The following is a 15,202-nucleotide window of genomic DNA, read 5'->3' as shown; positions in this document are numbered from 1 at the left end:
TGGTGGGCTTGGCTGCAGGCAGTAGACAGGGCAGAATCTAAGTGTTGAGCCCCAGTGTAAGCCTCAGGGAGGCGGATACGGGCGAGGCTGGTAATCAGCGGGTAAGCCACAGAAAGACACAAGTCCACTGGGATGGGCAGTCCTTGATATCTAGCTTGAGGGGTCAGAGTCCAGGAGTCCCGGCAGAGCCAGGCTGAGTCCTCTAGGGAGGGCACCGTGCAGCTGCTTGCTGGGACCCAGGACATAGCAGTCAGGGCTATGAGGAATCTGCTGATGCCCAAAGGGATTAAGTTTACTCTCTTCTTCCAAAACAAGGTCTTCACTGCCCTGCTAGGGGAAGGGAAGGCTCCAGTATCCAGCTCTCAGGAGCCTCAGGGAGAGAATGTCCAGGGCGGGAGGAGAAGCTAGAGAACTGGGGCAGTACACCCACCTGAGCTTGAAATCTAGCCACAGTGTCTATGCAGGAGTGGCGCAGTGCAGGGCTCCCTGTGAGTCAGTAGATGTCCCCTAGGGTAGCTCCACTTCAACGCTGTTTTATAGTTACTTTAATTTGGGCCCTTCTTTGGGCACACCTGGAGGGTAGTTAGCTGCCGTAGCCAGCATTATGATGGTACCATCTTAGAGCTGGGAACAAAGGTGGATTCGGTCAGTTCTCTGCCTTATGAAGATCCCTGTATTAGCTTTTTTGTGGTTGGGATACAAAACCAGACACCAAAACTGAAAGGAAGAATGGTTTAATTTGGCTCATGGTTTTGAGGAATTCAGCTCATGGCGGGAGGGGTGGTGAAACAGCTGCTCAACACCCGGTAGCTTAGAAGCAGATGGGAACAAAGACAGAGAAGAGTGAGCGAGGGACTGATCTAGGTCACACTTCATGACCCACTGCTACACCCAGGAATGTCCTTTATTAATCTGCTAGGCATTTCTTAAACCAGTGAGGTTGACATATCAGGGTTAACAGCCACAATACCAAAGGCCTGGACAGGTAGTAAATGACTATGATTTCCAAGCTAAGAGTAACAAGGTAAAACTGCGCAATCTAACTTTTTGATCAGGGCTGGGGAGATAGCTCAGTAGAATAAGCACTTGCCTGGTAAGCACAAGGTTCTGAGTTCGAGGAGCTGGGTGCTGTGATACATACCTGCAATCCTAGCACTTGGAAGGCTATTGTAGGATAGTTGGAGACTATCCTGGTCTACAAAGTGAGTTCAAAGCCAGCCTGAGCTGCATAGGGAGACCCTGTCTGAAAGACAACAAAAAGACCTAGCACAAATCATTTACCCAAGTACTTTGCTTTCTGCCCAACATAGCAAGGGAAATTTGTCTCTTAATTTGTCCTTTGGCTTTTCTGGCTTCTCCTCTTAGAATCCTTCCCCTAGCTTGGGTCTCCCTTCTGCAGCTACCCTTCCACCATCTAAGCAAAATCACAAGTCCAGGAGGGAAGATGACAAGAGCCCTTCACAGTGTGCCTGAGATCAGTCAAGGCAGGAGTCGGGGTGGTACAGAGGAGCCTGTGTTGGAATGAGATGACCTTTTTTTTTAAAAAAAAAAATGTATTTGGTATGGGGTCTTACTATGCAGCTTGGACTCGTAGTGATCCTCCTGTCTCAGCCTCTTCATTACAGGCATGCGCCACCACGCCTAGTCTCCTTGGCCAGCTCAGTGCACCCAGGGGCGGGGCTGGTGCAGCATGTGGTGCCTGAGATCGAACCCTGCTCCCAGCGCTTGCCAAGCAGGTGCTTAGACCACTATCTCACAGGCCTGACCTTGACTTTCTTGAGCATTTGTTCAGCGTCTGAAACAAGAGCAGTCAGTTGGCCATCATTACCTAAGGGGGATTGTTGCTGGGACACCCCAGAACACCAATGAATGCTCAAGTCCTACGTAAAGTGGGATAGTAGTTGCATATAATCTATGTTTACCCTCCTGTGTACTTGAGACAGGGTCTCGCTATGTAGTCTGAGCCAGATTTAACTTTCTAGAGAGAGCTCAAGCTGGCCTTGGAATTGTGATCTACCATAGCCTGAGTGCTGGGATTACAGGCATGTCACTTGAATACTTTAGATGATTTAGAATACCTAAATCAACATAAATTCTGTGTAAATAGCTGTTATATTTAGGATTTTTTAAAAACGTATTTGGTACAGGACTTGCTACTCAGACTCGTAGCGATACTGTTTTCAGCCTCCCCAGCACTGAGATTGTAGGCATGTGCCACCATGCTCGGTCTCAGTGGTCAGCTCAGCATGGCATATGGTGCTGGGGCTTGTCTAAGCAGGCACTTATTCCTCAGAGCTATATCAATCTATCTTGCTGGCACTTATTTAGGGAATTTTATAAGAAAAAAAAATCTGTGTTCAGTACAAGTTTCTACCTTAATTTTTTCAACCTTGGTGAATGCATGGATGCAGAACCCACTGACAGGGAAGTAACCGTATCTGGATCTGCCAGCTTTTATGCCTCAGCAACACTCATGCCGACTGTGGCTTGCTCTGCCCGTTAGGACCATTAGGACTACTTTGCTTGCAGCCATCTATAACCTACTCCAAAGCTGAAGAGCCACATGTGCCGTGGCAGCAGCGGAGCTTGTCCATCTGCACAGGGCAGATGCCAAAGTCTGGGGAATCATCTGGTTTTGTAGGCCGGGCTATGATGTATGAGGGTAGATGAACCAGCCCCCTACCCCACAGCCTTCTCCACGTAGTAGTATTTTCATCCTAAAATAAAATTGGCCTTTATGGGATCCCACCTATTTTATGGAGAGGATAACTAAGGTCTAAAGAGTGATCACTCCTTCAGCTAAGTCAAAGGTTCTAATTCCTATTTGTAGACTAATATGAATGTTACCCTTGTACAAAAAAAACCAGCCCTGTTGGTTTCTGTCCTTTCATGGAACCCCCAAATGCCACGGCCCTCGTCCGCAGCACTTGCCTAGCTGTTTGCTTTTGCTCTTCATTTGATTGATTCTCTGCCACACCTGTATGACTCAGCCCACAAACCTGGGAAGACTGTGACCTTTGTCTCCTGGGCCCTTTCCTCTCCTAGGAGCACCTGTCTGTTGAAGATTTTACTAAGGCTTTGGGAATGACTCCAGCTGCCTTCTCTGCCCTGCCTCGGTGGAAGCAACAAAATCTTAAGAAAGAAAAGGGACTATTTTAAGAAGCAAGAATAGCTGTGATTGTAGGGCAGCACCCTACCCTGCTTTCGAGGTTTTGTCATTACTGGTTTTAGTCCCACACACCAACTGAAGAGAACATTCCCTGGCTGCCTGTGAGGCAGCAGGGTGTGGCAATGCCACTTTAGTAATCTGCCTACTCCTTCACTGAAAGATGTAACCTCCCCAAGGAGCCTGTGACCTGAAGGGGGCTGGATTGTCTCCTGGACCATCACATTATTTTTTAACCATCTTATTCTAGAGCTTTCTTTCCTTAGAGGGGCAGCCCTACACTCCCACATTAGTTCTGAGGCACTGCCTTTTTAAAAAATACTATCTACAGTAGGTGGCTGAAGCACTGTGCAGTTCTACATCTTTCCCACAGTAATGGCCTCTGCATTCCACATGCACTTTCCTCACTACCTTACTCAGGTGCTAAGTGAAAGAGAACCTCTTCTTTGGAGTTGCATGGCCTAGGAGACTGCCTTCCTGGGCTACACAATACTCATTAAATAGTACCTAGTGAGAATACCCCATCCACTGGTTCTAGGCCTGAGGCCTAAAGCAAAGCCTGAAATGAAATGCTCATGGTTATCAACCCCCTGCTCCACTCTAACAAGGCAGAGGCAGTGTTACCCAGAAGCCTCTGTAAGCTTCATAGTCTCTTCAGAAGAAAACCAGAGGAACTTGGTGGTTACCACTGCCTAACATCAGGCTGCTGCACGAGAGATCTGGCAGGCGGTCAACGATGTGATGTCCACAACTTCACACTGGTGTTAAGAGATGTGTGCAAGAGTGTGTCCTTTTTAGAAGTTAACAGTCAAACCAATAGCAGGTTAATAAAGGCTTTAATTTCACGCACCAAAAAACTCTGTATAATTTAAAAAGAAAACAAAAACCATGAAAGATCCAGAGGTACAATTCTGCTAAAACACAGATAAAGTGCCACTCCATATAAAACAGCAAAAAATCAGAATAAAAAGTCACTATAAACACAAAGAAAGAAAGAAAACAAACAAACAAACAAACAAACAAACAAAAAAACCCTCACGAAGTGGTCAAAGCTGCTACCAATCCCGGGAGTGGCTCATTAGCCAAGCGTAGGAACCTACCTCTGCTGGTCTCTCCCAAAGCAGAGCTACCAATGCTAGGCCACTGAAGCGGAGGTGGTAGGAAATGCAGAGGAGGGATCTGGGGATTGGAGGTTTCACACCCACATGGCCTCTGAAACAGACCAGTTTGGCTACTTTCCTTTGTTCTGGCACTTGACCTGGTGACCTTGAATCCTGACTCTGCCTCCTCATCCACTATTCTTATGCCAGTGGGCATAAAAGCACACCTGTACTTTGAATCTCTATACTTAGTATGTCACTAAAATCAAATGCCTTTTTTTGGAGACAGTATTTTGCTTCAGGTGGCCTTGTACTTACTATGTAGTCCTGGTTGGCCTTGAAATTCATGAACTTTCTGCCTCAGCCTCCCAAGTATTGAGATTATAGGTGTGCACCACCACACCTGGCTTATAAATGCTTATTCACACTGGCACACTTTGAACTAAAACTTCAAAATCTCAGACACACTGCATACATGGAAAGGAAACAACTTACTAATTGTGTATAAATAGAATTTATACTGCCTGAAGCCTAGTAATCAAAGCATGCCATAAAAGAATCAATGATTGTGGTGAAATAGCAAAATAATTCTATCACAAAACTCTCAAGGCTTTACTTTAGCTTTCCAATAAAATATATTTTTTCAGATGTTACTAACAAGTATCAAGGAACAAGAACTTTGTAGTAGTGTATCAGGAAGATGACACACTTTACTCTGTGTCTGTACACACTTGCAAGACAGGGTAAACAGATACAAAGCAAGGTGGGGAGAAAAGCCATGTCCCCCATGATGGGACACTTACGATACAGACATTCATCTGGGGCTCGGTCACTAAGATCTCTAAAAACCTCCCTATATGTGGGAGATCCACCTGTACTTGGAGCTCCAGACATTCCCCAGATTTAAAGCGAAAATCCACATCCAGGGCTAATTACATCAAACAGGAAACAAAGGTTGGATAACCAAGGTGGTCTGCTGTAGTCATTTTCAGAGGATGGAAACGAGGGAGGGTAATGTAGTATTTGTTTCCATATAACCTCTTTAGGAGATCACAAATTTACAATTTTTTTCCCTCTTTTAACTGTGAAATGGAAGAGTAAATTTATACTTTTTCTGGCAAAGGTTCTAAATCATAAAGCCTCTTAGATGATTTATTTGATCAGAATAAGATATGTGTAGTTTAATATGTGCATGAGGAATTAATGAACTGATCTGTAGCATAACTGTGTTTTCTAAAATGTAAACACACTTACATTTGTTATATGTGCTGCTGAGCTATTTAAGTTAGGCCCAGAATTAACAAAGCACAGCAAGTAAACAGTTTTGGAATCAAAACTATAAATAGGAGATCAATTAAGTGGATTTGCCTATTTTATTCTGCTGAGGTAAAACTTGTGTGTACAAACATTATACCTCTACAAAAATTATCTTCTCACAGCCTACAGTCTTGAATATTAAAATGGCATCTGTCTACATGCAACTGACTCTCCATAATATTAGAAGACAGAAATCAAGTTTGAATTTTAATTTAGTTTTCTCTTCCAAAAATTTCAACTAAGATCACAAGGTTGTATCCAAAATCAATTTCTGTAACATTCCAATTCAGCCATTTAAAGTAATGCACCACATATTTGGCATGGTCAATAGGTTCATCATTGGGCACACTTCCTAGAACTTTAGTACTACTCTGTTACCATCTAATTTGTCCCTTCCTGGCCCCAAACTGCTAACTGACCCAAGCCCCAACTATGGGCAAACTGATCACACTGTGAAAAAAAAATTATATATATATATATTATCTATTTATAATTTAAAAATATATACAGTCAGCTAAAAACAAAACAAAACAAAAAACAAAATCCAACCCATCAATATAGTCTAGCTGAAATCTTCATTTATAGTAAAGTGAGTAAGTTAAAGAGGGAAGGGAGAAGGGAAGATTCACAAGGCCACAACAAAGGACAGAGTAAAATTCAAGTCCCAGATTTGTAAGGAGGAGCACTGAGGTAACTCATATATTCTAGTAACCTATTTTCAACAATTCCTGCCCAACACATGAAGGTCAAACCAAATCAGATTTCTGTGCCAAGCGTTCTAAGATATACACACACGGAAGCTATGAAAGCAACTCCACTGAGCTGCTCATGAGGCCATCTCAGTTTATGGTGCCATTTTGTTCTTCTCTATGTGCTAATGCACACCTCACATCACTCCCTATCATTTTACAGAGTTCTCAAATGCAGAGATAGCGAATAAAGTGAAGAATTTAATCACCACCACTGCACTTATTTATGAGAAATATGCTTATTTGAAAACCGAAACAGGGCTCTTGGTAGAAAACAAAAATTTAAAAACTTAAAAGAAACAAACAAATATTTCTCTCTGCTCTAAACTACTCCACATAGCTACCACCGTACCATTTCAGAACACTCACCATGGTAACGTGTGCTGGTAGATGGCAGGAAGCAAAGCATCTATCAGTAGTTAAGCGAAAGTGCTGAGGCCATTTACAATTCCAACGTCCAAAATTTTAGAATAGGTGACCTCATCAGAACACAACGAAGTTTCCAGAGGGGGGCTGCAGTGCTCTGAAGAAAATCTTTCAGAAAATGCATTATCTTTCGTGATGAGTTTTAACAAGTTGTTGCACTCTAAAAACCTGATGTGTTTTGTCACTATCTAAGAACTTAAGCATAATCCCTTCATCTATAATAAAAGAAAGAAAAATCAGAAGAAAATGAAGGTTTCATTTCGCTATATTGAATTACATACGATCCTAACACTGGGGCTCACAGAATCCCGCCCTCAAGCCACCCTTCCTGCAGCTGGCAAATCTGCTGAACCAAGTTGGGTGTTTTAGCTAAGGGATTAAGGCAGCACTTGATCCTGCATCTCCACTCGGCCTCAACTCAGAGCACCTAGGCAGAAAAAAATGTATCGTACACCTCTGTTATTTGTTAGTTCTTGGGATTACCCAAACTAGTCACATTTTAATTCTCACCCTGTTCTAAGGGTGAAGCCAGACAGCAAATAATTAAATGCTCAAGTTTTTCCCTACAGCTCATGTACTTAATTTCACATGTGCAGCAGGATTTTGGCTTTAGGGGTTCAGGGCTTGAGGTGTAGCACAGCACCCCTCTTGCCCTCTCTGCCTGGGAGGTGGAGGCCCTGGCCTTCATTCCTTCTGCCTGAGCGTCTCCCCTAGAGCACCCCAGCTGGAGCAATGACTGTTCTACTACACATTAGGGTCATGCCTGCTCCATGATACAGAAAAAAATAGAAGACTCTAACTTCACCATCACAATAATATAGATGGAACAGGATAAACAAAGTGTGTCAAGGAATCTCTTTAGAGAAAAACATGAGGTGTATAATGCAAGGATAGGACTGTAACACATTCCAAAGCACCAACAATCCATTTCTTGGGAACTGCATGTAAACAGCACAGCCATGACAGATTCATGAAACTTAAAAGAATAAACTATAAAACACGCAAGTCAGGCAACAGAAATGCCTCTTACAAGGAGGACAAATGGTTGTTAGCATAACATGGAGAGCTGGCTTTCCAGTGAATTTTACTTGTATGAAACACCACAAAGAACAGATTTAAATGAAGCTACTCAAGGAACATAAAAACAAACAGCCAACTGATATCTGTATCTTCATAATTTTCCAGGTGAATGGATTCTGATACGCTTTACTTTTCTCCAATGTTCCTGCAAGACTTTTTTTTGAGACAGGGTCTTGCTATGTTGTTCTGGCAGGCCTTGAACTCAGTATGTAGCCTAGGTTGGCCTCAAAATCAAAGCAATCCTCCTGCTTCAGCCTCCCGAGTGCTGGGATTATAGTCGTGCGTCACTACACCTGGCTTGCAGTTAATTTGGAGCAGGCACATTCTTGTGGTTCACTCCAACTCCTTAAGGCTCCATTCATCCTGCGTGTGTGTGTATACACACACACACACACACATATATGTGTGTATATATATATACACACACAACATGTACTCCTACATATGTATGTGTACATATATATATATACACACACACACACACACACACACACACAACATGTACTCCTAAGACAAAATGAAGTACCACTCTCATAGGAAAAAAAGTATAATCAGCTACAGATGAGACCAAGGTGTCCATAAAATAGCATGGAGTATTTTACATAACTGCAAATTTGTCTTTTGGTTTGGCCCTGAGCTGTTTGTTTGTTGCTCCCGCATCAAGCAGAATTCCAAATTCCCTTGGGCAGAGGAAAGGAGACACTGGTGGCAGTGAGAGAAAATGCAGTGCACATTGTCAACGAGGAGGCTTCTTCACGAGGTCGGACGGGCAGTTTTCCCTGCTTCCATGTTAAGTGCCTGAGAGTTCTTCTCTGTTTCTAGCAGCTCATCAAAGATCTCCCTTAAAATAAAACAAAAAATACAACAAGAAAGTTAGGGAGCAGAACCAAAGTACAGACAAGAGAAAAGTAACATGAAAGGGATACTGATAAAAGTGTGCACAACTGCATTAGGTGCCTGTATTTTACTCAATAAATACCCCATTTATTCCACCATCATTTTAAATCCCTAGACAGTAATTTTTGAGAATAGGGTGAACTGGCAATAAAAATGCTATGCAGCCAAATGTGGTGGTGCACTTGGGAGGCTGAGGCAAGTGAGTTCAAGGCCTGAGTAGGCTACATAAGTGAATTCAAAGTCAGCTTGCACTTCACATCAAGGTCTCAAAAAAAAAAAAAAAAAAATGCAATTTCCATTCACATCAGTCAGATCTTTTAGCTGGATAGAATTAGAAAGCCAAGGCAGGATGATCACCATGATCTCAAGGCAGCCTAAGCTACCAAATGGTTTAAGACCAGCCAGAACTACATGGAAAGACCCTATCTCAAAACAAAAAGTAGAAGGCTATAAAAGTTTATGATAGAGTATCTTTTATCATATCATAAAATAGTATTAAGTTCCACATCTAAATAATATTGTGCATTGAATAGTTTTTTGTGTGTATGCAATGAACAGTTAATGCTAAGTTGAGAAAATCTTCTAGATTTACAAGGAAATATTGAGAGACACAGCCCTGAGGCAAAAACAATAAAAAACAAAAAACTGTCATCCAGTCAAATAATGTGGGAACATTTTATTCTTGAAGAAGAATTTAGGTAATTTTTAGTCAGTTCCTTGATACTGGGCAGCTTCTTACTTGTGCATATAAAAGAAGATGTAACCACTCCGATCTCGATCCGCCTGCACAGCAGTCTCTTGGATTTTAGATACTTCCAGGTCATTGTAAGTAAACCATGCTTGCTTTTTAATGTCATACACGTCACTAATGTAATGACCTGCAATAAGTAGTTATACTTGTTAACACAATTTATATTGGGAGTGATCAAGGAAAAGCTTTTAAGTTTATCTTGATGCATTCAAGTTATACTTCACCAAGCCAGGCCAAAAAAAAAAAAAAAAAAAAAAAAAAAAAACCCACAAAAAGAGGCAACTGACAGTATGCATTTACCTGAAGAAGAGGTGCTGCCAATGTGACTGACGACGCTGATAAGCCGATAGGAATGAGGGAGAGTCCCTGTCTGAAAAACAGAAGTGGGTATGACTTCTCATTTCAATAAAAGCAAAACACTGGATTTGAATTTATTATCAAAGCTAACACACTTAAGCCCCAGTACAGGGTTTATTTATTTAGAGCACAACAATGTAATGTCTATTGAGGAATATAGGAGAAAAAATAGAAGAAACAAAAGGAGAGGGAAGGAAGAAAAAGTACGAGAGACATGTTCTGTATGTAGGACAGACCACTGTCAGACTCAATAATGAAATCTGGTGGTTAGTGTTTGTACTTTCTGGTCCAACAATTAACCTAACCTAATGAAATCATTAAAAAGAAAAAAAGAAGCTATGTACCAACTTATTCATACAGCATTATCTATAATAATGAAAAGCTGGGGGCTGGCTGGATAGCTCAGCAGATTAAATCACCTATTTAGGCAGATGCAGTGGCCAGGGTTCAATCCCAGGCCTGCTGTGCCAGCCCTGCCCCCCCAGGGTGTGCTGAAATGGCGATTGAGACCAGGCATGGTAGTATAAGCCTGTAATCCCTGCACTTGGGAGTCTGAAAATAGGAGGATCATGACAAGTCTGATCTGTGTAGTGAGACTCTGTAGACCCTGTACTAAATACACCAAACAAAAAATGAAAAACAACAACCAAACAAAAAAATAAAAAATTGCCGGGTATGGTAGTGCACGCCTGTAATACTAGCACTGTGGAGGCTGAGGCAGGATGACTGCTGTGAGTTCGAGGTCAGACTAGGTTACAAAGTGAGTTCAAGGCCAGCTTGGACTGTATAGTGAGATCCTGCCTCTGTCTCTGTCTCTGTCTCTGTCTGTCTGTCTGTCTGTCTGTCTGTCTGTCTGTCACACACACACACACACACACACACACACACACACACACACAGAGCAAGCGGCATTTAAGGAAAGAAAAGGGTAAAAAAAAAAAAAGGACCAATGTGTTCTCGTTACATTACCAACAATTTTCACTAATTATACAGATCATACAGTCACTCGGTGGAACGAAAGGTAATTTATCATACATCATCTTTACTTATATGTACACTCAGGGTCTTATCTAACATGGACAAAGGATTGTCAGGATATTATTTCTGTTTTGTTCTCAATCTTAGAGGTAAATACGTAAGGAATGAAAAACACAGGAGAAGAGACAATGAAGACCATTTGATGGCTGCTGAAATATGATGGCAGAAATAAATCTGTGGCGGCCACCAGACCAACTCTTCCAAGGTAAAAGAGCAGAAGTAACACTAATGACCTCGCCAGTTCTGCTCAGGGCTAAAACATTACCTCTGCATTTCTTTTCAGTTCCTCGGCTTCAGCTTCTGTGTATTCCATATCAAAAACGTCCTCATTTCCAGAATCCTCATCTGAGCCCAAGGCATCCAGAAAAGAGCTGTTAAACTCTGAAGGCAAAATTTTGCAAAAGATGTGAGTAAGAAGATAAAGTAGCTTGAGGTACACATTTTATCACCCTAAGAAAACTGAAACAATTATCACAGTTCAAATCCCTCAGGTCAGCGCTCTCTTTGGTAGCACATACGCCAATCACTCAGTTCATTCTGGGGAATACTGCAGACATGGAGTAAAAGTTTCTTTTTCTTTCACACATATTTACATGACACATATTTACATGACACATATTTACATGACAAAGGGGTCTGACCCTCATAAGAAAGGAATAAAACTGGAAAAGAATATGTAATTATAGATAATCCTAGTTCACTAAATTCCGTATCATAAAACAGTACATAAATTTGAAATACCTGGAGAATTACAGGCAGGTACTGCCTTACCCAGCACTATGTCCTCTTTCTTAACCAAACTACTGAATGAGATATATCTATAGATATATCTATATATATATCTATAGCTCTATCTATCTATCTATCTATCTATCTATCTATCTATCTATCTATCTATCTATTTTTTTCCTTCAAAAATGCAAGCATACAAGAAATGAGGAAGGAGGGCCAGCAAGATAGCTCAGCAGACTAAGTGCCTACTTTGGTAAGTGCAGGGACCAGGGTTCGATCCCTGGTCCCACATGCCATGCTAGCCCTGCTCCCAGGGTGCACTGAGCCAGCGTGTAGTGGGAGTCTGCACCAAATATATAAAATGAAATGGGGGGGGGGGGGAGGAAGAATGAGATATAGGAAATGAGAGATTCACATAAAGGAGATCCAGAGTATCTGCATGAACAGAGGATGACAGCCAGACTTGGCACCATGACTGCAGACAGCCATCCTGCCACCGGCTTACTACCTTTAACCCTGAAGACAAAATGCTTGCACCTAGCTTAGATCCTTAGCTGTGTCCTGTCCTTATGTCTCTCCTTCATCCCCAGCTGACTAGGTGAACCAGGGACCCACACCCTACACTACTGAAGTGAGAGCTGAAGAAAGGTCACAGTGTTGCTAGAAACACAAAAAAGAGGAAACCAGCCCTGTGCCTGTAACAAGGCATCTCTGTGGCCCTCCCAGGACTTGCCCACATATTAGCTCTGCCAAACACCAGGACCATGTGAACCTTCCACTGCTCAATACTCACAACTTAGCCCACCAGCTTCCCCAGAGTGAGTTTTTGGACATTAAGGGAAAACTGAAGCCACATTCTGTTCTAGGAGTCCTAGCAGAGTTAATATTAGTCTTGCATTGAAAAGACAGACTGGGGCTTTGCAGTGGGCTACATCCCCAGCAGTTTTTTAAGTTTTAATTTAATTTGGTCTCATTAAGCCACTGAGTTGCTCAAGTTATGCTCACACCTGTATCTTTGAATGTTAGTCTCCTAGAATGCTTGGATTACAGACATGCGCCACCAGTAGTCCCTGCTTTGTTTGGTTCTTTTCAAATTGTTGAAGGATACCAATATAGACACTAAAACCATAAAAAAGAGCAGATGAATACAGATGTTAAAAACATCAGAGTTCTTCTCAGAGGACCAGAAAAGAGACAATTTTTTTTTTTTTTTTTTTTCAGTCCACACTGGCCTCAATCTCATGATCCTCCTGCCTCAGCCTCCACAGTGCTAGGATTATAGGTGTGTGCCATTATGCCTGCCTACAGATAACTTCTGAGGTTCTACTGCACGGGGAGGAGTTTAAATCTGTTATTGTTTAAAAACATTTTACATACTCATGTATGTATAATATATTATACCATTTAAAAATGTAATTAAAAGAATCTCCATACCTTGAAGACTCAACTCTGTAGCTCTTTTGAGGTCATCATCTTCTTTCTGTTCCCAAGCCTCCTAAAGGGACAAGAACAAAATTAAGGTATTTAAAGAGGTATTAGAATATTTGACTAAACTATTTAATGAAGATAAAATCAGCTTTTCCAGAAGTATTAGTTAATAATGCTTTATTTTCTTTTTCTTTTTTGGAGACAGGCTCTCACTAGGTCACTAACTTCCCGTGCTATGATCCTCTTGCCTCAGACTCCCAGAGTGCTGGGGTTAAAAGCATGTACCACCAGGGCTTGATCTTTCTTCTTGTTTTTGGTGCTAGGGATGTTTTTTGCTTTTGAGATAAGGTCTTGCAATGATGTAATACAATTATGATGTAATTTCCTTTCTTATACACATAAAATGTCTGAGCCAGGCAGAGATGGTGGTACATACTTATAATCCCAGCATTCTGGCAGGCTGAGGAAGGATTCAAATTGAGCCTAGCCTGAGAAATTTAGGAGGATCCTGTCTTCTTATCTCAGAAAAAGCGCTGGGGATCTGGCTCAGTGCAAAACCCCCAAACCAGTCTTGACACACAGTAGACATAGCAAACTGCTGTCTTCTTTTCCCAGATTTACACCATGTGCTAATTTCCATACTGCTAATTGATAAGGTCTTACTATGTAGTTTTCAGGCTGGCCTCAAATTCACTTGATTCTCTTGCCTCATCCTCCTGAGTGCTGGGATTATAGTTGTGCAGAACCATACCTGGTTCTATAGTACAAATATTTCCACTGTAGCCAATTTCAAGCTACCAATATGACACTGAATAAACAACAGGGATGAGAAATACACACTAAGATCTTCTGAGCTTCTGATTAGCCTCTAGCATGCTATTCACCCTGTCTGTGACACAAAGTTGAATACTGTTTCTACAAGACAGTATTCATAGCATGTTTATTCTTGCTAAAGAAACTAGATATATAATAGGTGCTTGGTAGCTATTCTAAATGAATGCCAATGATTTATTTTTCTAATATATTTGGGGTTTTCTTAGAAAAAATATAATACCTGTTGGACTTGGGGGTGGAGCTCAAATGGCAGAGTGCTTGCCTCTAATGCTGATGCCTACTGAAGAGTACAAATCTAACTACTGGGTTTGATTTCCAGAACTAGCTAAATAAATAAAACAAACCTTCAATAGTTCCTGCAAATGCCTCAAATTAGATGACTTAATTGCAAAAGGGAGTAAGAAAATACTGACAATAAAAATTTCTCGTTTCTTGATATTCACAAATAATGCATGATTAAAGAAAAACATAATTTCACCTGAGTTATTTTCTACTTTAAAATTTTGCAAGGGCCAGCCAAATAGCTCAGCGGATTAAAGTACCTGCAAGCAGGTGCAGGGGCCAGGGTTTGATTCCTGAGCCTGCCATGCCGACCCCGCTCCAGGGGCACACTGAGACAGCAACTGAGACTGAGCATGGTACATGCACCAAGAACTGGGAGGCTGTAAACAGGTGATTACTATGAGTCCGTTCTAGTAGTGAGACCCTGAACACCCTGTAGATCTTTCCCTAAAATATAAAAATAAATAAATAAATAAAATTTTGTGGCTTTGCAAGGGAATTTTTTTCCCTTTGGTTAATAACAGAAGGATGCATACATACCAAACACTCTCCTTTTTTTTCTTCCTTTCCTTTTTTTTTTTTTTTTTTTCTTCTCTCTCTCTCTTTGGTTTTCTGAGACTGTCTTACTATGTTCAGGTTGTCCTTGAACTTTTGGTGAGCCTCCTACCTCAGCTTCTTGAATGCTGGTACTATAGGTGTGACACTACACCCAGCTAGGCTCATTTTAACTGAGCTAGTTGATAGAAGATAAGGTATATATCTCTTTATGAAAAAGGAGAATGCAAAAGTCTTGCTTTTTCTGTACTGTTAAATAATTCTTGCTAAGAAATTAGACTTTGGTCTTTTGTATAAGATGTAGCTCAGTGGTAGAACACCCCCTGGGTTCAATCCCAGGTATTGGGAAGAAAAAAATATCCAGATTAAAGGTAAATCACATTTACCAAATGACAGTATAGTAGAATTTGAGGGGCAGAACAATCCAGACATTAATATTTTAAACATTTCTTTAGATGACTTTAGTGAGCATTTAAGACTGACAAATATA

General features: G+C 41.3%; 1 protein-coding gene across 4 annotated transcripts in view; it reads left to right on the top strand.

Moving 5' to 3' along the window:
• Positions 1-15,202, top strand: part of Vil1 (villin 1) — a 49,085-nt gene that overhangs the window by 22,782 nt on the left and 11,101 nt on the right. Inside the window, exon 20 of one of the 4 annotated variants that reach the window (XM_023723025.1) lies at positions 11,165-11,262. The exons of 2 other annotated variants lie outside the window; for them this stretch is intronic. In XM_023723025.1, the coding sequence (XP_023578793.1) occupies positions 11,165-11,230 (66 nt within the window). In that variant the 3' untranslated portion in view covers positions 11,231-11,262. Of the gene's footprint in view, positions 1-3,045; positions 6,080-11,164; positions 11,263-15,202 lie in introns of those variants that run through there. One more of the 4 variants, XM_004638220.2, reaches the window with a different exon arrangement.

Source organism: Octodon degus, unplaced genomic scaffold (assembly GCF_000260255.1).
Source record: "Octodon degus isolate 3935 unplaced genomic scaffold, OctDeg1.0 scaffold00096, whole genome shotgun sequence".
Classification (NCBI taxonomy): domain Eukaryota; kingdom Metazoa; phylum Chordata; class Mammalia; order Rodentia; family Octodontidae; genus Octodon; species Octodon degus.
The sequence above is the reverse complement of the archived record's forward strand: the minus strand, read 5'-3'. Positions and strand labels throughout refer to the sequence as shown.